The sequence below is a fragment of the Dermacentor andersoni genome, chromosome 1 (genome assembly GCF_023375885.2).
Source record: "Dermacentor andersoni chromosome 1, qqDerAnde1_hic_scaffold, whole genome shotgun sequence".
Classification (NCBI taxonomy): domain Eukaryota; kingdom Metazoa; phylum Arthropoda; class Arachnida; order Ixodida; family Ixodidae; genus Dermacentor; species Dermacentor andersoni.
In genome coordinates, this window is record NC_092814.1 from 169,861,812 (window position 1) to 169,887,128 (window position 25,317).

A 25,317-nucleotide genomic window follows, 5' to 3' on the forward strand; every position below is an offset into this window, starting at 1 on the left:
TCCCGGCAACTGCTCCGCACAAGCGCCACTTATCAAGTGCGGTAATGTGTGAAACCCGTCGCATTCCATATGGTAACACAAATATATTTTGTGGCACAACGTAACACTGACTGCGAGGACATGTTTGAACCTGAGTTAAACTGGCTACGCCCCATCCATTTCATGTGGGCCCACAACCCTCACCATTCGCACTCTTGCTCTGTGTCACACGGGAGCAATTTGAAGAGGCCAAGCACCTGCTATAGCCACGGAAGGATTCGGACAGGCTGGGCGAGAAAAGTTTTCTTCCCTATTTTTCTTTTCGTTGTACGCCGGCTCCTACTTGCACCTCTGCAAAGCCCATCTCATGCACCCGGTGCATGACGTGCAAAGACGTATACGCAGGGCGGTAGCAATCCTCGAGAAGCATGGAAGACAAGAAGGCGTTCTCTTCGTCGATGCAGCCAGGTACCCGCGGCCAGTCGGTGACTCTGATGGCGACGAGGAACGTCGACCACCACCACCGCTACAAGGGAATGTGCGAGGCGAGCTGCAGTTACCAGCACCACCACCACTACAGCTACTACGACAACAACGGCAGCAGCAACAACGGCAACATCGACACGGCCGGCCGACGGCGGCGGCGCCCGCCTTCTCCATGGCAGTCATAGATACAAAGGGAACGATCCGAGTCACGGCATCAGCGAGGCTGCCATCGGCCGAAGCAGCGGAGGAGATGGCCATAGCCCTCGCGGTACTCCACGGAGGTGCGGAGGATAACCTGATTATCAGCTACTCCAAATCAGCGATTCGGAATTACATCAAAGGTTGGGTGTCCGCGGATGTGGCGCGCATGCTCAACGCCCGGGCCGGGGACTTCGGATCCGGCACCATTACAAACAAGTCCCTCAAGTGGTTCCCCGCGCACGTCGGGGAGCTTGGCAGTAACACCAACAATGACACCAACATTGCTAACGGCCGAAGACGCAACGACACTCCACCCAACCACAACGAGCGCGCCCACCTCGTCGCGAGGCAACTTACCCGCCGCGACGCGGTCACCCAGAGGGCAGCCGCTGCCGTTGCTGTGCGGGACCCCAGCGGAGGAGTGACGGCGACGGCGGCTGCCACTCCGTCTGACGCGGCCGCTGTCGTTACCAATACAACACAAATCGCGGCGGACGGAGCTGGGGATCACGCGGACGCCGACTGCGACGTCAAGGAGTTTCCGGCAACGTACAGAGAGGTGACTGGTCACTACAGGAAAGAAAGAAGAAAATATCCACAACCCCACGGGCGTCTAGACAGGTCCCAAGCGGTCGACCTAAGACGGTTGCAGACGGGCACTTTCACCAACCCCTACCACCTGCACCGCCTGTGGCCCGCGCTGCACCCGTCGCCCGGCTGCCCGTGGTGCGAGCACGAACGGGCCGATGTGGCCCATGTGCTTTGGGAATGCCAACGCCACGTGGAACAAGGACAAAGAGGAAGGGGGAATACAACAGCGGAACCCTTTGAAGCGGGGCGCCTCGCTGAGAGATGGCAAGCCGCCCTCCTCAGCGAGGCACCCGAAGACCAGGAGTGGGCCGTCCAGCGGGCCAGGGCCGTTGCCGAGGATCTCGAAAGATCTTCCTCGGGCGATGGACCCCTGGCAGCCTAGCCCCGGGCACCAACATCAACAACCGTTGGACAAATAAAGTTTATTCCTATCCTATCCTCGCGAAATCAGAGTAGCCCCCTGACCATTCCCTCCTTCCGAAACCAACAGGAGCGAGAGAATAGTGGCGCTAAAACTTAGCGTGCAGACTTGCAGGAGAAATTCGGTGTCCACAAGTGCAGAGGGACAACGCAATGAGGTAAAATTATTGAAATTATAACTAGTATAGTGAAAAACTAGATGCTCTGTCATGCCTGGAGTGGATGACAACCTCATGCGTAAATCAAATACAAGACATACAAGAGAGTGCAAGGAAATTGGAAAAACGAATGAACGACTTGGAAAACCAGAGTAGACGGTCAAACCTAATAGTATACGGTCTGACGGAAACAGAAGGTGAAAACAATGAAAAGCTAGAACGAACTGTAAATAATCCTGTAAATCCAGGACAGGCTTGGCTTGCAGCCTATGGCCATAGGGCGAATTCATCGTCTCGGTAAACCAGCTCATAACGAAACCAGACCAGTAATCTTTAGGCTTCTGGGTTCTAGGCAGAAATCTATAATATTAGGAAAAGGGCGCAAGCTAAAAAACACACGTTTGTCTATCGGGGAAGACTTCTGTAAGTGAAATCGAGAAATGAGGAAAATGCTGTGGAATAGCGCCAAGGAAAACCGAGAAAACCATGACAGGGTTTTTTTTTCATGAGATAAGCTTTACATTAATAACCAAGTTTTCGCTTGGGAGGATGACAAGGGGGAGAGAGTTTCACTTAAAGAAAGCGCAGAAGCAAAGCGTCCAATCACACGAAGCCAGGCGCCGTCAAAGAGCTAACGTTATTGAATGTGAACGGGAGAACCATTTTAAATAAGACTGACGCGCTTGAAAATCTGCTCATTGAACATAATCCTGACATAGTAGCAATATCGGAAACGTGGCTTCCCTCGGCTGTCTTAAATCACGAATTTGTGCCTCCCGATTACTCCGTCATTCGAAAAGACAGACAGACACGTGGTGGTGGCGTGGCACTGCTGATAAAGAAATCCCTCCCATACGAACCGCTGCCAAATGTGAGGGATGCTGAGGCCGTGTTCTGCAGAATTATCTGCAACACTGCCATAATTGTAGGCTGCGTTTACCGAAGTCCTGACTCGGACGAAAGCTTGATAAAGAACGTACATGAGTTTCTGCAGTGCCACGCTCACAGCCTAAGAATTATCATCATGGGGGACTTTACTTTAACCTTCCACAAATTAACTGGAAGACAATAAAACACTCATCACGTACTTCAGAAGCGCTAATTAATCTAATGCTAAACTTCAACCTACAAGTAGTTGATCAACCAACACGCTCACATGGTACTGCAAGTAATATACTCGATCTAATACTACTCTCTGATCACTTCTTTGTAAACAAAATACATACTATTATTGTTGAAGGCATATCTGACCACGATATTCCAATATGTCACCTACCTCTGTCGTTTAGTATACAAAAAAAGGTCTTTAGAAAGCACCATCATCGGCTTTGCGAAATCGGACGACGCCAATGTTTTGACGTACATGGCACATGAATTCACAGATTTTGCGGAAATGGCTTGCAATCCTTCGGCAGACGCAAATGCCCTCTGGATTAAGTTTAAGACAGTAATAAATGACTGCATTGAACAATTTATTCCGTTAAAAACAAGAAAATCGCGGAAATACAACCCATTGGTAACGCGTGAGGTAATTCATGCCAAACGAAAAGTGAAAAGGTTACGTCGGTATTTGAAGAAGACTAAAAATCAATCACTCCAGACATCAACGTTGACTACTGCCAAGGCACAACTTAAAGTCAGACTAAGCCACTCCAGAAAAGAATGCTTTAATACTACCCTGCCTAACTTCGTAAAAGGTAATCCACATAGATTTTAGAATCACTTCCGTGCACGCAAAGTAATCACGCCAGGACGACCCCACGATGAAAAAGTTTCTCATGGTAATGCATACAAGTACTTGCAATCGGTATTTACTGCAGATAACGGGTTTGTCCCCCCAATAATTTCTACAGGTTTCACCATCGACTCACTAAACATAACTGACTCAGGAATATTTAATCTTCTACTCGGATTAGAGACGAAAAATCTACTGGTCCTGACGAAGACCCAAACGAATTCTTAAAGCGATACGCAGAATGGTGCAGCAGATATCTTGGCATTGTCTATCGCCTGTCACTTTCAATCGGACGTGTGCCAGATGACTGGAAAAAAGCAAAGGTAATACCAATCCATAAATCAGGTGACACAAACTCTCCTTCCAACTACAGACCGATATCACTAACTAGTACATCATGCAAGATACTAGAGCATAGAACTTTAAAATACCTAACAACATATTTTGAAGAGAATGGCATGCTAACAGCCAATCAGCATGGAGTCGGGCACCGTATGTCAACAGTAACACAGTTGACTGAAGTTATACATGACCTAGCACAGACTATTGAAAACCGCGGTAAACAGACATAATATTTCTAGATTTCAGCAAAGCATTCGACTGTGTGTGTCACACCAAGCTAATTGCAAAATTGGAGTCAATTATAGGAAACGGAAGCATTACAGCATGGACTAAGGATTTTTATCACAACGTTCACAGTTTGTTTTCCATGATCAAGCACCATCTGATATTTAATTTACATCAATGATATCATCACTAACATATCATGCAACATAAAGCTTTTTGCAGATGATTGCATTATATATAAAGAAATAAGAAGTTATGAAGATCACCTTACTTTGAACAGATGCCTTAATGAGATAAATACCTGGTGTGAACAATGGCAAATGTGTATTAACATCAAGAAATCAGTGACAATGGTAGTAACAACAAAGAAGATTAAGTCAGGATTCACCTACTTTCTCAATGGTACACCCCTAACTAAAGTTCAGCAACACAAGTATCTAGGACTGACTCTAGCATCTGAGTTGAAGTGGAACAAGAACATTGCCAACATCACTTCAGCAGCCGCTCGTAAGCTTTTCTTCCTTAAAAGGTCCCTGAAGTCTGCTCCCAGTCATATCAAACTGCTATGCTATAAAACCTTTGTGCGGCCAGTATTAGTAGAATACGCCAACACGGTTTGGTTTCCTCACACAAAGACAAACATAACCGAAGTGGAAAAAGTTCAAAGGAAAGCAATATGGTTTATTCACAAGTACAAAACCACTGACTCGCCCACAGAACTCCTGGCTTCATCCGGAATGAACACACTGGTAGATAGAGCAAAGCAAGCTCGGCTAAAGCTCATACACAACCTGTTGCACAACCGCTTTAACATAAATTCTTCAAAATACATTACTTTCTCTACGTCCCGTATTTCACGCCATAAGCATAATAAAATGTTAGTTGAGTACTATTACGACTTTGAGGTGGTCCGTAGCGCTCGTCACCAGTTTCGTGACAGAGCGTTGCCAGCTCGCGTTGCGACTCTGAGGTGGCCCCGTAGCGTTCGTCACCCGTTTCGTGACAGAGCGTTGGTAGCGAAGACTCCGAGTCAGGCGTCGGTGAGAATAACCAAAAGGGACTTTATACACTATATACAGGTCATTATACAGGACAAGATCGGATCGGCACGGGGGCCGAGAGCTAACAGCAAACGCGACTGTTCCCGCACGGCGACGTCCGGCGAGACTCCAACGCGTGACACATCTCACTCCACTCGAGAGCGGCACTCGGCTCCCGGTGGGTCGGTGGATCCTGTTCTCCCGGTGGCGGCGTCGGGGCTTATAAAGCCCCGAGAAACGATTGTTACTCAAACGGCCCAATACAAAGCCAGCACTCTACGGTCGTCCGAGAGGTCCAACCAGCGACCGCACTGGCCACTCGCTTCAAAGTTGCCGCGTGCGGGGACCTCCAGGAAAAAGGAAATACGGCGCCGGGCTGTCTGCCACTTTGTTGCACGTTTGGACATGTCGCTCGTCGATGCTTCTCCTCAGGACTCCGCTGCCTAACGGCTCAGCATCTTGACTTGTCAAGGGAGAGTTAGGGCGCTGTGCCTTTCGGCGCAGCCCCAGGTTTGTCCAAAGGGCGTTCGCAGGATAAATTCTGCATCTTGTAGATTCGGATTCCGGGCTGGTGGTAATGGCACAACAGTACCCATGTAAAACGGACACATTTAGATACTCTTCTTTTCCTACTGCTGTTAGGGGATGCAACTACCTCCACTCAACAATAGCTGATATAGAATCGCCATCAATTTTTAGTACCATGATAGAAAAGAGTAAGAAATAACTACTAGAACTTTAGTCTTATCCAAATTTATTTTTTTACATTGTTTAGATCTATCTCTTATGTTATGTTATGTTATGTTATGTTATGTTATATTGTATTAAGTTATACATAGTTAGGTTGTAAATAGTTGTGTTGCATTTATATTTCACGAGATTGTATTGTATCACAATTTATTGTATATATAATATCTTTTTTCTCGTTAGAGTTGACTTCACTAATTAAATGCATGAAACAATGTCTTTTTTTTCATTTGTATTTTTCCAGACTGTACTGCGTAGCTACATGTAGCGTATCTAGTTTATTGTACTTTGTATACACATGTTCCATGGAAAAATGCTGTATCAACGCTTACATTGTAACAATATGCCCAGCTGCTATGGTCTCGATAAAAAGAATGGCAGTATTGAAAATAAATAAATAAATAGCTCATGCTATATAGCTTAAATGATAGAAATTATAGCTAGGTAGACGTCATGATTTCGAACAACGATATAGTTATTTTGCGGCAGATTTTTTTCCCCTCCTACATTATTCAATATAGAAACACTTCAGAAGATAAAAGAGCGCACGACAGATGAGCAAACAAAACTGCTGCAGCGCCGCAACCAAGACAAAAGTTAAAAGGGTAGCTTCTGCAGGTACATTTCAGAAAAGACCGCAACAGAGTGAATCTATTAACGTGTTCATATATGTTTTCATGCGGCACAGCCCACGTAGCGATATACGAAGTGCGTAGGTGCTGCTGTAGAACACGGGGAGGAAAGGAGCTGTTTCCAAAGACGTTTCCCTATAGGATTTCGCTATACTGTGGCCTGTTCTGGGAATTGCTTCAGTGCATTAATTCTCGTTCTCTCTGTACTGGACAGCATGGACGTTCAAGGCACGACGCTCTGCGTCGGCGGGTGCAATGCTGTGGTCGATTCCGGAACGTCGTTCCTCAGTGGACCCAAAGCGGAAGTGGAAATTCTTCACAGAGTCATTGGCGCTACGCGCACACCTCCTGGATACGTAAGCACGCCGCAGAAATCTTACCACGATGACGTGAATGCTTCCGCGCCTCGTAGGTGTTGACTGATCATTTTTGGTCTGTTTTCTAGCGAAGCAGGGCGTATTCTAACACTTCTGTCATTAAAGGGACACTAAAGGTTACCAGAAAGTCAAGTTAAAGTGATAAAGCAATGCTCTAGAACGTCTAAGGCATCAATATTATCGCGAACAGAGCTTTAGTAACCGAGAAATTCAGGTAAATGCATGACACGATTTGAGACCCCCCAGCGACATTCCGGTACTAGCCCGATGACGAAAGCACTCCTCATAATCTATGTCGCTAGTACTCCAAAACTCGTATTAAAAAGATCATTTCATTAGATTATAAGACGGAAGAAAATGCTACTTGCCTACTTCTATTCGATTCTAAGAAAAAATAACATTTTCACGTTACCCTTGAGTAGTACGGGTGATCGAAAGGTTTCGTTTTCGCTCGACTCTGCGCGCGCTTTGGAGTTTCAGTTGTTTCTTTATCGCGTCGTGCTGCGGTGGTCCTGCTGGCTCGCGAAACTTGCATTTGGAACAAGCAGCGAGAATGCCACGTCCATGTGATGTCGTGGGATGCGCGAATGGTTCGCGGAACTTGGCCAAGGGCAGTTGCAGCGGCGAATCCAACGTTACTTATCACTGTGTGCCAACGAGTGAACCTCTCCGTTCGAAATGGTTAAGTGCCATACCTCTGCCACAGCGCGCTGGCAAAGAGCCGAAAATCGTAATCCAGAGGATTACGAGTTCAACGCCGACTTAGTGAAGTCGCGTGGAGTGCCTTTCAAAGCAGGCCGCCGGCGTAGTAGCATGGTAGTAGTACGCAACGACGCCGGCAGCGCAGGTCACGTTCATCAGTGCTTAAATCGCGAGCCAACCACCCCAGCATCGCGAGCCAATGTGTCGTTGTCAGGGTCGTCCATTGCAACGAGCGTCGAAGTTGGCGTCATAAAATAAAGAACAAGCTTATCGTCGCGCGCTTTCCCTTCCGCTAGCCACCATAGTACCGCCATAGAATAAAGAACAAATTTAGAGAAGGGAAACTGTACCTTCCGCCGTGGTTCGAAAATAAGCAGCGGCAGCGCATGGAACTTACTTTGGGGGACGCCAGATGACGTTGCTCAAACCGGAAGCGGAAGTGCACATTTTTTTTTTTTTTTAGAGCAAAATTTAATATGGCCGTTTTTTGCCGGTCGCGTACGCTGGTACGCGCCGTGCTTGCCCTGCAGGCTATGCGGCATGCCTCAATGCCTTCGCTGCCGCGTAGGTGGTGCGTTCTAATTGCCAAGAGCCTCTACTGACGCCCATACAAACAAGCCACAAGTGAGTGAACAGAACGCGCGACTTTATTGGCAGAAGACAAGCAGTGTACATTCTCGTGCAATAGCAGAAATAAAGTTTGCATGTCGAGATACGCTGGAATCATTGACGCGAGCTCGTAAACGGCTCACCGTCGTCGTCGCACGTGGTGGTCAGCTTAACGAGCAACAACCAGCAGCGGAAACATATTGGACAGAGTGTGCCACTTGTTTGCAGCGACAGTCGCCGTTAAAAATGCCCAAATTGCATTGCGAAGCAATCGGGAGACGCAGGCATCTGCTGCCGCAGCCTACACAGCGACATGGGCTACCCCAGATTTTAGCCGTTCACTCCTTTCCAACCTGCACGTTTCTTTTCTTTCGGGGGCCGCTAATGTGTGGCTCACACTTGGTGTCTCACATTGTCTCACTATGGACAAGTCGCTTTCGTGGGCATCGCCTCCATCAGCTACTTTTGCGGGTCTTTCCAACCATCTGGCTATCAACTTCATACGCATCGGACTATGTAAGCACGTATGCTGGTCTCCGTTCATGCCTAATCGCGGCCGAGAAAGGCCAGAGGCACAATATGCCCATTGCTGCAGCAGGAAAGCGCGAACGGGGAGCACGAACCACGGTGCATGAAAATTGGGAGTCTATGTCGCTGTGCACGCTGCAGGAGCGAATGCTTACTTCGAGAGACTGCTTCCCAGTGCAACCGACCAGGCCGCAATATTCTAAAAACATAACACTGCGACCATAACCAAGTGAAATAACAGCAAAATTAAACAGCAATCAGTCACCGCATGAGGTTCAGACAATACATTATACATTGGCGACGAACCATATGGCAACAGTGAGCATTCACATACACGGGTCTCTTAGGGTACATTGAGCTGCCTACCTACAGGCGTAGTGCCTGCCTTCGTCGCATGTGGTGGTCTACTAACGAGCAACAACCAGCAGCAGAAACAGATTGGACAGAGTGTCCCACCTGTTTGCGGCGACAGTCGCTGTTAAAGATGAGCAACTTGCAGTGCAAAGCAATCAAATGACGCAGGCATCTGCTGCCGCAGCCTACACAGCGACATGGACTACCCATCATTTTAGCATTGACTCCTTTCCAGCCTGCATGTTTCTTTTCTTTTGGAGGCCGCTAATGTGTGGCTCACACTTGGTGTCCCACATTGTCTCAATATGGACAAGTCGCTTTCGTGGGCATCACCTTCATCAGCCACTTTTACGGGCCTTTCCACCCAACTTCATACACGTCCGACCATGTAAGCACTTATGCTGGTCTCCGTTCATGCCTAATCGCGGCCGAGAAAGGCCAGAGGCACAATTTGCCCATGGCTGCAGCAGGAAAGGGTGAACGGGGAGCACGAATCACGGTGTGCGTAAATTGGGAGTCTATGTCGCTGTGCAGACTGCAGGATCAAATGCTTACTACGAGAGGCTGCTTCCCAGTGCAACCGACCAGGCCGCAATATTCGAAAAACATAAATCTGCGACCGTAACCAAGTGGCATAACAGCAAGATGAAACAGCAATCAGTCACCGCATGAGGTTCAGACAATACATTATACATTGGCTACGAACCATCTTACGGCATAATGCTTGCCTTTGTCACATGTGGTGGTCTGGTAACGAGCGACAACCTGCGGTACAAACAGATTGGACAGAGTCTCGCACCTGTTTGAACCAACAGTTGCCGTTGAAGATGAGCAACTTCCATTGCGAAGCAATCAGGTGACGCAGGCATCTGCTGCCGCAACCAACACAGCGACATGGACTACCCAGCATTTTAGCGTTAACTCCTTTCCAACGTGCACATTTATTATCTTTCGGGGGCTGCTATGTGTGGCTCACACTTTGTCGCAATGTGGACCAGTCGCTTTTGTGGGCATCACCTTCGGCAGCCATTCTTGCGGGCCTTTCCACCCATATGGCTATCAACTTCATACACTTCGAACCATGTGAGCACATATGCTGGTCTCTGTTTTGAGCAAATCATGGCCGAGGTAAGCCACAAGCACAATTTGCCCATTACTGCAGCAGGCCAGAACGAACGGGGCGCACCAGTTACGGTGTGTGTATACTGGGAGTCTATGTCGCTTTGCGGACTGCAGGAGCAAATGCTTACCTCGAGGGACTGCTTACCAATGCAACTGACCAGGCCCCCACATCTGAGAAACGTAACACAGTTACCACAGCCAAGTGTGGCAGCAAAACCAGATTCTGCAATCAATCACTTCACTGTAGCTTGCACAAAGACCCAGGCTATCAAGGAAGAGGAGCAATCATCAACGAGACTAGGAATATGGAAAATGAGAAAGCTTGCATTCAAGAGAGAAGCCACTCTGCTCTGCAAGCATTGAAGGCTAAAAACATCAAGAAAAGTAAAATGGTGCATAGCACATGTGCATAGGTTAATGCAAGACGCATGCCGATGCTGCATCAGCTATTTCAGGAGAGGAATTGCGCATGACAACATACACTAGAAGATACTGCTACAGATATGTTAGGCTGCTTGACAGTGACTGGTATTAAGTATCAGCGAAGAATCGGTTGACCTTTATATTTGGATGAGGATGAATGATCTCTAACAAAAATGGGCAATGAGAAAGCTTGCATTTAGAGAAGAAAAATTACACTTGGCACAAACGGAATTAACATGGCTAGGAAGCTAATTAAGGGCAAACTGATGGAACTCAATCTTTTGGCCAGCGTCGTCCGTGCTTGGTCAGATGTTGCAGGTGCACCTGAAGACGAAGAATTTCTAGAAAGTCCCTTTTGAGTTACCTGGATGACTCAACCAAATGTCCGTGCTGGTGGAATGGTGGCTGAAGCTCTTTTCAGTCTTGACACAGTCCTCTGCAGACTTGATATCATTCATATTCTTCTGCATGTGCTTCTTTGTTCTTGGTGTAAAAGCCTTGCAAATTCGGCTCCAGCCCCTTCCTGTTGGCGCAGATAGGAGCTCCTGTGATGACCAAGATGTGCTTGGCATAGACTCTGTTGAGGCAAAACGGTGACACATGAGATGCAGCACAGATGAGCCAAATTTATGTGTGTTTTATATGTTCGAACCAATTATACTGAACCATAAATATGAACAAACATTCATATCTGCTGCAAACAGCAAGCCAATACAGCATATATCAAACATATTTATTTCTGAACCATGTGTTGTTTACCTTGTAGTAGTAGCCAATGTCCACACAATGACCTTGTAGCAGGCAGCAGCTTCTGTTTAGTGCGTGGAGTGTGTTGCTTTATACTGGTGCCGTCTTCATTACTGCATGTCTGGAACAGAAATTTTGACTGAATCAGAAATTGAAAAAGCAAAGTTTTAAAATGCAAAAAGGTGTGACATATATGTTGTAATGATTTGCGACTACAGAACACATGCAAATGTACACTGTCTGTTCTAGGGTGCTTAAGCAGCATGTTAAATAAATATTGCTATTGTCCATAAAATTGATGTCTGCCTAACTACAATGCATGTCAACAGCGCAAGTACTATTAAGATCACAAACGAGAACATTTGTGGGTTCATTTATACACTAGAAGTGATCACACTGCTAGTTCCACAAGCAAATGCATGAAAGTCATGAAGCTATTAGAACTGATGCATTATTTTTCTGCACGAACGTGATGCACCGCTTCACTACTGCAAAAATAAATGCCCTACGGTAAACCAATCTGAACAGCAAGAACATTTGGAACCAACAAGTACGAAATATGGGTGAATTATCATGCTTGCAACTGTTTAATACATTAAATTCTGTACTTTCACTTCATTTTACCAAAGGATTATTTGGTTTTGTGGACGAAAGACGTTGCCGGCCGACTCGAAAAAAATATTTAATATGTATATTGATAAGGCTACTCAGTCACCTACAACCACGGCTACAATAACATGAAAAATGAGACGCACGTTCCGATATCGCTCTTTCTTTCCTGGTTGTGTGTGTAAACCAAACGACAGCCTCGCAAGTAAAGGTTTATTTAGGAAACAGCAATTGAGATCCTCACTGCCCATATGTAATGCAGGATCTAGTTCGTTAACTTGTGCCCGCCTGGAAGGTAATGACACGGATATTATATAACGATTCAAGCAGCGGTGTTAAACGACTCACCGTTATTGCCGTTGTCAGCCGCAGCAAAATCCAGCTCCCGTTTCGATGCAGACCTGTTCCGAATGGCTCACGACCGAAACCCAACTGCCGGGCTTACATGTCCGCTTGCAAACACGTAACTTCACCCCAAGTTAAATAACGCGAGACATCGAAGCGCAAGAAACTAGTTTTAGAAACAAAGCAGTCTTGAGTGTACGAAGGAATGAATCCGTGCCGCCGTGCACTCGGAAATACCGGTAAAAATTTTAAATCCAGGCCAGAGGTCACGTGAAAGATCGATGATGCTGAACGCTATTTGCGTTTATAATGGCGAAGAAACAATAAACTTACTAACAAAGAGTACAATATCTAATTAGCAATGATAATTTTGCCCTGTTTTTATGTAAAAGAAAATGCTTCAGTAATTGTAAGAGAAAGTTTGTAAGATAAAATTGCGCTTGTTACGACGCCTCTACCGGGAAATGTTGGAACTAACGAACGAATCCCGAAGGGATGCTACTACGTCGGCTTTGTTAGCAGCGGCGCGCGGTCGATTTTTTCGCCCTCTGTGGCCATTTGTTGAACTTGAGAGTGTGCTACCCCTGGTTCCGCTTTCGCGCTGCTATCGGCTCTGTCTTGGCTCTGTTTCTGGCCGCGCGTTTTCGTTTTGCGCAGAAAAGCGGTAGCGCCGTCTGCGGGAGCCGTTTTACTCAAAGACGGCGCAACGTCACTATGAGACCATGACGTCAATACTCCTCGATCGGGGGGCGGGTGATTTGAACTGCGCTAGAGCTACGCGGACGCTTCAGAATGCATTTTCTCTTAAAATAAGTCTCTTCTTCGCACGAAACAAGCGTTTCGAGGTTTCTGGGATGGTATTTCAACAGTCCATGTTGACTTAATATTAACCTTTAGTGTTCCTTTAAGCCTCCTGTACCGCGGTGCCAGTGTCCAGTCCTACAGACGCCGACAAAAAGTATCCGTGTTCTGTTCACCACGATATTTGCGTTTTTTTTTTTTTTTGCCACCATAAAAGAAACGGCGAAGAATGGCGCATAATTTTATGTCCACGCATTTTCTGCTTACTGGAAATAAATTCGTGTTATTATACTACTGTGAAAACGATACAATAAAAAGAGGAAGTAGCATACGGGCATGATATCATGTTTGATCATGCCAGTGGCATAATCATAAATTACAGTTGTTAATATCAAGTCGTCACGACAATGTAGCAGCTAATTTGCGAACAACCGTTAAGAGGGAGCTTTAGGCTCGAAGCCAACTCTGATCGTCCTATTCAAATACGTTTACAACGCGGAAATTCCCTCCTTATACAACAGTTGAACAGATTTCAATAAATTCTGTAGCATTTAAAAGATAACCTAATGCTACCGACTACGGGAAACATAACATTGAATCAGCAGCTCAACTTCTTTATGATGATGGCCGAAAATTGATAAACTAAAAAAATTGAGACAAAGTTCACAACTCCGTAACTCTGGGCCAACAACACACCATTAGAAGACAATATATTACAATATTGTAAACTATATTTGTCAGGTGTTCTAAAGTGGACAAATGTGACGTATTAGTTTCCAGCTGATCTCAGACTATTACATTTGCTAACGAGGGTGCTATTTTATTCAGAAGCGTATGGACGGCATTCGACAGAGGACCCCTTCGGTAGATGTCTAAGTGCCGAACCGCATGGCGCGATTTCAGGCGCGATTGACGCGCGGATGGTGGGACGCGCGCGTCATTTTGACGCGTGCCCAGCATGATCCTTCACGAAATCGCGCCGCCGCGTGCTGCTGCTCGGAGTAGACAAAAAACGCGTCGCGCGGCGCTTCCGCCAATCAGAGCTCAGGTAAGTCACGTGGCATTTTGGTTTTTGGTTTTGCCACCAAATGGCCCTGCTCTCTGCGCCTCTCGACGGAACCTCTCTGGCGCATTTTTTTTTTTCTTTTTTTTTTTTCCTCGGCAGAACTGGCGCGTGCGTCAAAGAAAGCATGTGCTACCGTGATTTCGTTCGCGGATTGTGTTGGTTCGCGCATCGTGTTCACCTAAAATGGACAAAGCAACCTTCAACGAGGTCGTAATAACTGAAGTGGAGAAGCGTCGCGTCCTGTGGGACGTCCTGTGAGAAGCGTCGCGTCCTGTGGCGCGTTTTTCGCTCGCGGAAAACGCGCCATGCGGTTCCAGCTAAACGCGACTCGCGGCAAACGCCCGCGTTGCCGCCGATGCGCGAGCACCCGCACGAAAAAAGGGAGCGTCGCTTTCGCGTCGCGTTTTACGGGTTGCCAGACAACATAACTCCCGACGACATGAATTGTCTCTGTTACCGCATATATAGTATGCCATTAAACACACAGAACACTAAAATAAAAATAATCTTAGTGTAATTAGACAGCGACATTTTTGTCCGAAGTGTATTTATCAAGCTTAATTTCAAGCAGCAAGATTGTGTGCGAAACTGCGACTATGTACCTACCGCATGCTGAGAGGCCGCTGCTTGCTTACAACTTCAGATAGAAAATAGAGTATCAGCCGCTTACTACCGAACAGAAGAGGCGATTGCTACTATTAAGGGGATGCTGAGGGCATCTGCTATACCGTCTACGCTGAGGGTATCTGCTATAGCTCGCCAAGCCTGGTCACGGTTGATGTTGTTCTTGTAATTGCGGTCGCGTACGTCCCACAGGACGCGACGCTTCTCCATTTCAGTTATTACGGCCTCGTTCAAGGCTATTTTGTCCATTTTAAGTGAACACGATGCGCGAACGAAATCACGGTAGCACGTGCTTTCTTTGACGCACGCGCCAGTTCTACCGAGAAAAAAAAATGCGCCAGAAAGGTTCCGTCGAGATGCGTAGTGTTCCTGTATATGCTCCCGCAGGGAGCAGAGTTGCGCATAGGTCCGGTTTATGATCCAGCTCTGCAGTGGAGCCACTCCTCGCGCACGCAGGAGGCAAATGCCGCGCGGCATAGAGTTTCATATTAGTATATTTAGAAACTCTATGCCACGCGGTGTTCCATTTGCTTTTTTGTCTGCTGGTAGCGAGCTACATGCGGCAACTGTACGCAAGCGCTGAGCAAGATGACACTTTTTAATGCAGGCTAAGGTCGAACGAGTGGCGTAGCCGGAGACGTGCCAACCCCCCGAAATATTTAGTTTGTGTGTACATATATTACACGCACATATACAAACACACGCACGAATGTACATATAAAGAATAGGACCCCCTTCGATTCCTCGACATAAAATCCTCACTACGCCCGTGGCTCGAACACCTCAAAAGTTCCCTTGCAACAAAAAGCGGTGCCTTGCAACAAAAAGCGGTGCAATGTTTTTCAGCGTGAATATGAAGTTTCCTCGCGGAGGCGGAAGGCAAGAAATGTTTTAACGGGCTTGTTTAAAGAAAACCTCACACACGTGCGGTAGACCATTAAGTGAGCACATTTTGGCTGCCGAAACGAGACGAATTAATGTCCCCAACAGAACTATCGCACCTGCAATTATGTTAGTGACCGTTGACCGTCATTCATCACTAAACGTCGTTCGCAGCAGCTGCATGTTTTCGATATATGTGGTGCAGACACGTAAATTTCAACGGATTTGAAATGTTCACATGCGCACATCTTATGCAAACCTTATTTTTACGATTCACACCGCAAACTTAACAGCTGTTTCGTAGAAGCAAATCTGCAAGGGGAAAAAGATTCAAGATGCACGAGCTTCTAGATCAAATTTATTTCATACAAGGAAATGGATAAGCAATGGCTGGTGGCAGCAGGGGATGAGTGCTGGTTCTTGGAGCCTTGGGGGCAGAATTCAAAGCCACTGGAAAGGCAACAAGTTATTAAGAGTAACAACAGGTTATTTTTATTGGACTAATCACATAAGATGACAAACTGGCAAAGTAATTATTGACACATTGCAGACTGTAATATGACAGCACATTTTTCTTTATCTCTTCATACTACTCAGGTTAATTTCCTATAACACAGCGCTTATTAAACGTACAAAAATAATTTCACATTCCTCACGTCGACTAAGGCTGATCGAACAAGCAACATATCGCGGGCGGTAAATACTGAAGCTATCGCAGCTGTCTCATAAGCGGGAGCGCACGGTGTTTTCGTTTACTACAAAACAATGAACACTAGCACATCAATCGACTTTACATGAAAAACCAGAACATCGACAAAATATTAAAATAAAAACGGAGCAGAGAAAAGCCAGGGTGCAGCGAGCAAATTGTACCTGCTAGTATTTACTCTCTTCTGAACACACTTTTCTGGAGCCGCATAGTCAGAACAATTGTACAAGCAACAAAGCGAACTGAGTGAGTTGGCAAGTTAACATTCTTGGCGTATATGTGCAGCGCGACACAGACGTGTCGTCCTTTTTTTGTACTGCGTCTGTGTCGCGCTGCACATATACACCAAGAATTAAACAAGTGAACAACCTCTCATGCCAGGCGTACGCATTTCAGCGTGTACAGGAGTGTTACTCGAGATAAATGCCGCTTTAGTGTAAACAAGCCGAACTCACCTCTGTAAACAAGGCAAACGGATCTCGCATATCCTGGTCCCTTCCGGAGCCGGCCGGTCTCGTCCGCCCGCACGGCACCGCGTAAAAAGCTTCGCCACCTTCCGTGCGATTTGCGCGATTTGGTGCGCTGCAACTCGTCATACTGGAATACAAGTGTCAAAATGACCTGCTTCGTAGAACTTCACCAAAGTCATTAACTTAATATCCTCGAATACCATACCTGCAACCCGGAGCCGATCATTTCTACGCACGCTCGACGGTCTGCTGATTGCAATTTCGATGGCACTGACAGAAACGAGTAGGCGCCGTTTCCGTAAAGTCGGCTTTGGATCGCGCAGTTGATCATTTGACGTCATTTTGCACCACGTGATCGCACTCGGCGAATAGCGGTGCGAGCGGCGCCGGAAAAGTTATGCGCAACTCTGCTCACGGGAGCATATACAGGAACGCTAGAGGTGCGCAGAGAGCAGGGCCATCTGGTTGCAAAACCAAAAACCAAAATGCCACGTGACCAAATGCCACGTGACTAACCTAAACTCTGATTGGCGGACGCGCCGCGCGACGCGTTTTGTTTTTTTTTTTCTACTCCGAGCAGCAGCACGCGGCGGCGCGATTTCGTGACGGATCATGCTGGGCACGCGTCAAAATGACGCGCGCGTCCCACCATCCGCGCGTCAATCGCGCCTGAAATCGCGCCATGCGGTTCCGCCTTAAGACCTAGCTAGCACAATTCACGAGTCCACAAATCGCCTTGATTTTTAACTGTGTGTGCCGTTCGTGCTGGCACCTATATTTTTCAGTGCAAATGCCCTCCCTTCTCCGGGGAAAAAGCAACAATCCTAGCAGCCTATGCGAACTACAAGACAACAAAGCCGGATTGTAGCTAAGTTTGAGACGCATTCTATGCTATAGTTTCGTACTCTTGACAACGTTGTTCTGAAAAAATTTGGAGGACGTTTAAGCTTCGCCTTTACGAGCGGAACCCAATAACATTAAAAGGATCTTGACTGCTTCTCACACTTCCCGGCAACTGCAGCTTATGTAACCGTAATGTTTACCGGGAAATGATAGCATTCACCGCTATGCACGAAGGCGACCTTTCAGGTAGAAACGCGGCCTCTTGGTTGGGCCGATCCAGGAGGCTACCTCCTGGATCATAGCCGCGCAAAAAAAAAATCACATCATTTTCACGTTTCTGTTATTGTTTGAAACTGTTAATATTATTACGATATGATTCCGCGAGAGACGAGCAGCCGCGAGAACGACGAAGAAGTTGGTCGGTGCCCTCGGCACGAGCGAGTGTCAGCCTGGCTGCCTGGCTCCAGTGTAAATAGCGTGTAAATAGCATCTCTCGTCTGTGTCTTTCCACACGTAACATTTCTGGTGGAGGTCAGCGATCCCCGTCCTCACCACGGAACTCCGAAGTGGTCGGCACACCGAGCTTGTCACCATGCCTCCCGGTGACGAACCCGCCTCCGCAACGGCTTCGGCTTGTCCGACTGCTCCAGTCATCACGGTTGCCCCACATCGTGACCCAGGTGTGTTCTCTGGCCTGGAGGGACAGGATGTCGACGACTGGATCAAGCTCTATGAACATGCCAGCGCTAATAACAGGTGGGACCCAACGATTATGCTCGCCAATGTCATCTTTTATCTCGGCGGCACCCCACGCGTGTGGCACCAAACACATGATGACGAAATAACCAGTTGGGACAGTTTCAAAGAAAAACTGCGGGAACTGTTCGGCGACCCCATTGCGCGCAAGGCTGCGCGAGAAAGGCTCTTGCATCTCGTGTTCAGTCACCTACAGAGCCATACGTTTCCTACATCCTCGACGTCTTGGCTCTATGCCGTAAAGCTGACGATCATATGTCCGAAGGAGATAAAGTGGCACATGTGCTAAAAGGCATCGCCGACGACGCTTTCAATTTGCTTGTTTTCGGCAACGTGTCGACTATCGATGCCATTATAAAAGAATGCCGTCGCCTTGAACAGGCTAAGAGCCGCCGTATCTCAAACCACATTGCGCGCCTACCTAACACTGCTGCTACGTCGACATGTGAGGGTCGACCACGTCAAACCACCACCTGTGACGACGTCACCCGCATTGTTCGCCGCGAACTCGAGGCCGCCTCTTTGCCAGCCTTCTCCACGCCGCATCCCGATCCGCCAGCAACCACCATTGCGATGATTCAGGCTGTCGTCAGACAGGAATTTGAAAATATGGGTCTGAACACCGTGTGTTCCACGTCTCGACCCAGCGTTCCCCAGTTATCTAGCGGCCCTCCTCGTCCCCGGCAGTCCTTTTCTGCCACATCTCGCCGCAACCCGTCCGAATGGCGTACACCTGATGACAGGCCGATCTGCTTCCACTGCTGTCGCATCGGCCACGTCGCCCGTCACTGCCGCAACCGATGGCCACCACCTCCTCGGACTTACGCCCCCACTTATTCCCGCACCTTTGGACCTTCTGTACCCTATGCCACCCGCCATGAACCTACTACTGCTGATGTCCCTGCTCCGAACCTTCGCTACAGCCGCTCGCCCTCACCTCGACGCCACCAGTCTCGTTCGCCCCAACCCCGCCGCTTTTCTTCGCCGCCTATCGCCTCCCGCACCCAGCCGGAAAACTAGGCACTGCAGCTTCTGGAGGTGAAGCTGCGTTGTCGACCCTGCCCTCAAATCCTCTGCTCACGTTACCTACTAACCGAAACCTTCTTGACGTTGACGTTGACGGCTATCCTGTCACGGCACTCATCGACACAGGAGCACATCTTTCTATTATGAGTGCTGCCTTCCGACGACGACTGAACAAGCTCCTCACCCCAGCGTCGGCACGCGTCGTCCGCGTTGCGGATGGCGGTACTGTGCCTATCATCGGCATGTGTACGGCACGTGTCAGCATCGCCGGCCGCCACACTCCTGTACTCTTCACTGTAATTGCTCATTGCCCCCACGACCTTATTCTCGGCCTCGATTTTCTCTCCGCCCATTCTGCCCTAATTGACTGCTCTTCCAGTACCCTTCGCCTCGAGTTGCCGATGCTCGCAGAACCTTCTGATGCACCCCACTGCCGCTTACGCTCCACCGGCTTTCTTCGCCTGCCGCCAAAGTCCATAGCCTACATTGAACTGTTGTCTTTCCCACCAGTTCCTGATGGCGAGTACCTCGTCACTCCTCTGCCCGACATCCCAATACAGTATGACGTCACCGTGCCTCACAGTATAGTTACTATTACTGCGAACCACACTCGCATGCCTGTCAGTAACTTTGGATTGGCTAAGCAAATTCTACCGCAAGGTATTTGCCTTGCCACCATTGATTGTCTCGGCGACCAATACGTGGCAGCGTTATCGACCGATGGTTCTCGCGACCTTAGCATACCCATCGCGCCAGCCTCGGGCGTCGATCCCAACATAAAGAAAATGGTTGCGACGGACCTGTCCTCTACGCAGGCTGAAGACCTTTGCGAAGTATTATCGTCCTACCGCGATATTTTCGACTTTGACGATCGCCCTTTAGGCCAGACGCTCGCGGTCAAGCATCGCATTCTTACTGGCGATGCTGTGCCTATTCACCGACGACCGTATCGAGTTTCTGTGTCGGAACGCCGAGTAATTCAAGATGAAGTGAACAAAATGCTCGATAAAAACATCATTGAGCCTTCATCGAGTCCCTGGGCGTCACCTGTGGTGTTGGTTAAGAAGAAGGACGGCACGTGGCGCTTCTGTGTTGATTACCGTCACCTGAACAGCATTACAAAAAAGGACGTCTACCCGCTCCCACGTATAGACGACGCCCTTGATTGCCTGCACGGTTCCAGATATTTCTCGTCTATTGATCTTCGTTCGGGATATTGGCAGATTGCTGTTGACGATATGGACAAAGAAAAAACCGCGTTCGTCACACCTGATGGCCTATACAAATTTAAGGTAATGCCGTTTGGATTATGCAACGCCCCTGCCACCTTTGAGCGTATGATGGACTCCTTGCTCCAAGGTTTCAAATGGTCCACATGCCTCTGCTACCTCGACGACGTCATCGTCTTCTCGCCAACGTTCGACACTTACCTTGAGCGTCTCACAACTATACTTGATGTATTTCGAAAGGCGAAGCTGCAACTTAACTCATCGAAATGTCGTTTTGGCCACCGACAAATTACTCTTCTGGGCCATCTAGTTGACGCTTCCGGAGTACAGCCTGACCCCGACAAAACTCGCGCTGTCCGAGAGTTTCCGGTTCCGAAGACAGCCGCAGACGTTCGAAGTTTTGTAGGGCTGTGCTCGTACTTTCGTCGTTTTGTTCCAGATTTTGCGACAATTGCTAGGCCCCTAACTAATCTTTTGAAGAAAGGCGTACAATTCTCGTGGGGTACTGCAGAAGCCGCCGCCTTCTCTCGTCTCGTCACTCTTCTAACCTCACCACCCATTCTCGCCCACTTCGACCCTGATGCCCCTACAGAATTACGTACAGATGCCAGCGGTCATGGCGTAGGTGCCGTCTTAGCCCAGCGTCAGCGTGGCAAGGATCACGTTATTGCTTATGCGAGCCGCCTCCTAGCACCATCGGAGCGCAACTATTCCATTACGGAACGCGAATGCCTTGCTGTTGTCTGGGCGGTTGCAAAGTTCCGTCCTTACCTTTACGGTCGCCCTTTTTCCGTAGTCACTGACCATCATGCTCTTTGCTGGCTCTCATCGCTAAAAGATCCTACAGGCCGGCTTGGTCGATGGGCTTTGAGGCTACAGGAATTTTCATATTCCGTGGTGTACAAGTCTGGCCGCCTGCACCAACACGCTGACAGTTTGTCGCGTTACCCTGTTGACGACTCTGACTCCTCCAATATTGCCAGTGCTTCTTGCGTATTCTCGGTATCCCAGCTGCTTCATTTCGCCGACGAGCAACGCCGTGACGCCTACATCAGAGCACTCATCGACCGTTTTGAACACTCTCCGGCCGATGCTACTCCACGCCTCTTCGTCCTCCGCGACGGTACTCTGTACCGTCGTAACCTTCATCCAGACGGCTCTGAGTTCCTGCTCGTAGTACCTAAACACCTCCGCTCCACCGTTCTAGAAGAGCTTCACGACGCACCAACGGCAGGCCACCTCGGCGTATCTCGAACCTATGACCGTGTACGTCGCCGTTTTTTCTGGCCGGGCCTTGCCCGTTCCGTACGACGTTACGTCGCCGCTTGTGAACTTTGCCAATGACGCAAGAAGCCTTCCCAGCTCCCCGCTGGTTACCTGCAGCCGCTCGACATCCCTGCCGAGCCCTTCCATCGTGTCGGCTTGGACCTTCTAGGCCCATTTCCGGAATCTACATCAGGAAACAAGTGGGTTGTAGTTGCGGCGGACTACGCGACCCGCTACGCCGTAACCTGTGCTCTTCGGACCAGTTGTGCAACTGATGTTGCGGACTTCCTGCTACATGATATTATATTGATGCATGGTGCTCCGCGTCAATTGCTTACAGACCGCGGCCGCACCTTTTTGGCCAAAGTCATTGACGACATCATGCGTGCCTGCTCAATACAGCATAAATTTACCACCTCCTACCACCCCCAAACGAACGGCCTCACTGAGCGTTTGAACCGCACCCTTACAGACATGCTATCCAAATACGTTTCAGACGACCACCGTGACTGGGACCTGGCTCTACCTTACATTACCTTTGCATATAACTCTTCCCGTCTCGAAACTGCTGGCTTTTCCCCGTTTTACCTCTTGTATGGCCGCGAACCGACGCTACCATTGGACACTGTGCTTCCGTCCGCCACAGCTTCAACTAGCGATTATGCCCGTGATGCAATCGCCCATGCTGACCATGCTCGCCAACTTGCGCGCGCTCGTCTACAAGTGTCTCAAGACAAGCAGAAACAACGCTACGACCTCCGTCACCGTGATGTCCATTTTGTGCCCGGAGCCCTCGTGTTACTTTGGTCACCATCGCGTAAAGTCGGCCTTTGTGAAAAACTGCTTTTCTGTTACACAGGCCCATATCGCGTGATACGCAAAGTGACCGATGTCACCTATGAAATCGTTCTAGCCACGCCCACGACGTCCTCCGCTGTGACAACCAGTGACATTGTCCACATTGCCCGACTCAAGCCTTACAACTCTCCATGCCCCTTGGATATTTAACAGCACCGTGACGGTGCTTTTGCCGCCGGGGGGTAATATTACGATATGATTCCGCGAGAGACGAGCAGCCGCGAGAACGACGAAGAAGTTGGTCGGTGCCCTCGGCACGAGCGAGTGTCAGCCTGGCTGCCTGGCTCCAGTGTAAATAGCGTGTAAATAGCATCTCTCGTCTGTGTCTTTCCACACGTAACAATATTTAAGTCTGAGAAGATTTAACATAAGATGCATGCGCTGTCGGTGTTTTGTTTCATTAAATTTGTTTGTGGGTTGCCATTATCGAAATTCCGAGGAATAACTTTGTCAAGAATGAAAGACAAGAGATGAGCTACTTAGTGATAGAATGGTGTGGCAAAATAACAGGCATATACCGCATGTCATACAGCAAAAAAAAAAAAAAAAAATCATGGGGTTTTACGTGCCAAAACCACTTTCTGATTATGAGGCACGCGGTAGTGGAGGACTCCGGAAATTTCGGCCACCTGGGGTTCTTTAACGTGCTCCTAAATCTAAGTACACGGGTGTTTTCGCATTTCGCCCCCATCGAAATGCAGCCGCCGTGGCCGGGATTCGATCCCGCGACCTCGTGCTCAGCAGCCCAACACCATAGCCACTGAGCAACCACGGCGGGTGTCATATAGCAAGGCGTGGCATATACATATACCTAAATATATACGAAAATTTTCGCTCAAGGGCCAGTCCAGCGACGCCGACACCGGATTTTCGGCAACACGGAGCCCTTAACCCTATCGCATTAACACTGCTTGAGCGGCTCGACGACGCACTCGCGAGGAGAGGTTTTTCGCATGAGTTAGAGGCTGCGGTGACTGAACAGCAGCTTGGTGGAGAGCTGGAAGCAGTAGACGGGCCCCAGAGCCAGACCAGTATGACGGGAAAATAGCGAGAACTTTATATGCCCATGCGTCATGGCCTTTTTGGTGCCACTGATCTACGGCGGTAAACGAGCGAGCGAGCAGCCGGCATTCCTTGGCTTATAGGCAGCGAAATTCTGATAATCCTATGTGTCTCTTGAGAAACATTGTGCAGGAAAGGAAGAACAGTGTCCCTGTAGGGAAGAAGTTTCGCTTCCATGGAGAAGAGAGAATTAAGCCGGTGGTAATTTGCGTTGGGCTAAAACAGCACCAAATTCAGCACCAAGCTAACGTTCACGTGGATCTCAGTAGGTGGTGCAGTGTTGGAAGGGACGTAAGGAGCCAGCGTACTGTCATAAATCAGTCGTCGCACTCAGCCAAGAAGTCAGCCTTGCCGACAAGTCGCGTCAAAAGGGGCAATGACGAAGGCCAGATGAAACGCCAGAAATATGAGCTTAAACCAATGGAACTCCGAAGCTCTTCTACAGTAGCTGGCTTTGACTTCTCGGCAACGGCGCGAATTTCGGCAAGATTTGGAAGAATGCACGCTTTCTAAACGACGTGCCTTAGGATAGTAACCTGGAGCACAGAAGTGACGTTTCTTAAAAGTGTATTACAACCTAGTGGCTCTGAGAAACCCAAGTACGTGCTGAAGGTGATTGAGATGAGACTCAAAACTTATAGAGAAACCCACAATGCTGTACAAACAGCAATGACAGATGTGCCGCTAAAGACATCTGGGAACAGTGTCCGACACTACCTTCAACATGTCAGGCGCTTTGGAGAGGCCTAAAGGCATCGCGACGAAATCATATAACTCGTCAGTCGTCACAATAGCCGTTTTCGAGCATCTGTTTTCAGCCATTAGTGCCTGCCAGTACCTAAACCGCATATCCAGCGAAGAAACTAATTCCGCTCCATGAAGGCAGCCTGATCAATTCAAGGTGGCTGCATAGTATATGAAGTTTGTCCACTTTAGATGTCCAAATAGACGCAGTTCACGGAAACATGATATCGCTTCTTATTGTTCAGTTAAAGAGCCATGAACTTGAAGCTTCATTTCAATTCTCGGCAATATTTGTTTAAATAAACGATGATAAGCTAATAAAATATGTGCTCACAACAGTCTGTTAATTTTCTTTTTCTTTAAACTACAATAATTATTATCAGTATCAATTCTGTCGATTACAAATAAAATAATTTATCCGTTAGCCAGGGCAGTGTACCCGCCAGCACACAAATCGCTTAACAAGCGACAAGTAGTAGCTTGGCGGCGACTTCAGACGAACACCTACCCCAACCCCGTAGCCTATCACTACTACTACCTGGACCAATACCCTAATACATGTAACCATTGTAAGAAAGAAACGGATCTGTTCCATATTATGTGGTCGTA

The 25,317-nt window shown here is 48.2% G+C and overlaps 1 protein-coding gene across 1 annotated transcript in view; it reads left to right on the forward strand.

Annotated features, from left to right (window-relative positions):
* LOC126547050 (lysosomal aspartic protease-like) overlaps positions 1-25,317 on the forward strand; it is a 46,772-nt gene that overhangs the window by 16,750 nt on the left and 4,705 nt on the right. Inside the window, exon 5 of the mRNA XM_050194882.3 lies at positions 6,771-6,912. Within this exon, the coding sequence (XP_050050839.1) occupies positions 6,771-6,912 (142 nt within the window). The remainder of the gene's footprint in view (positions 1-6,770; positions 6,913-25,317) is intronic.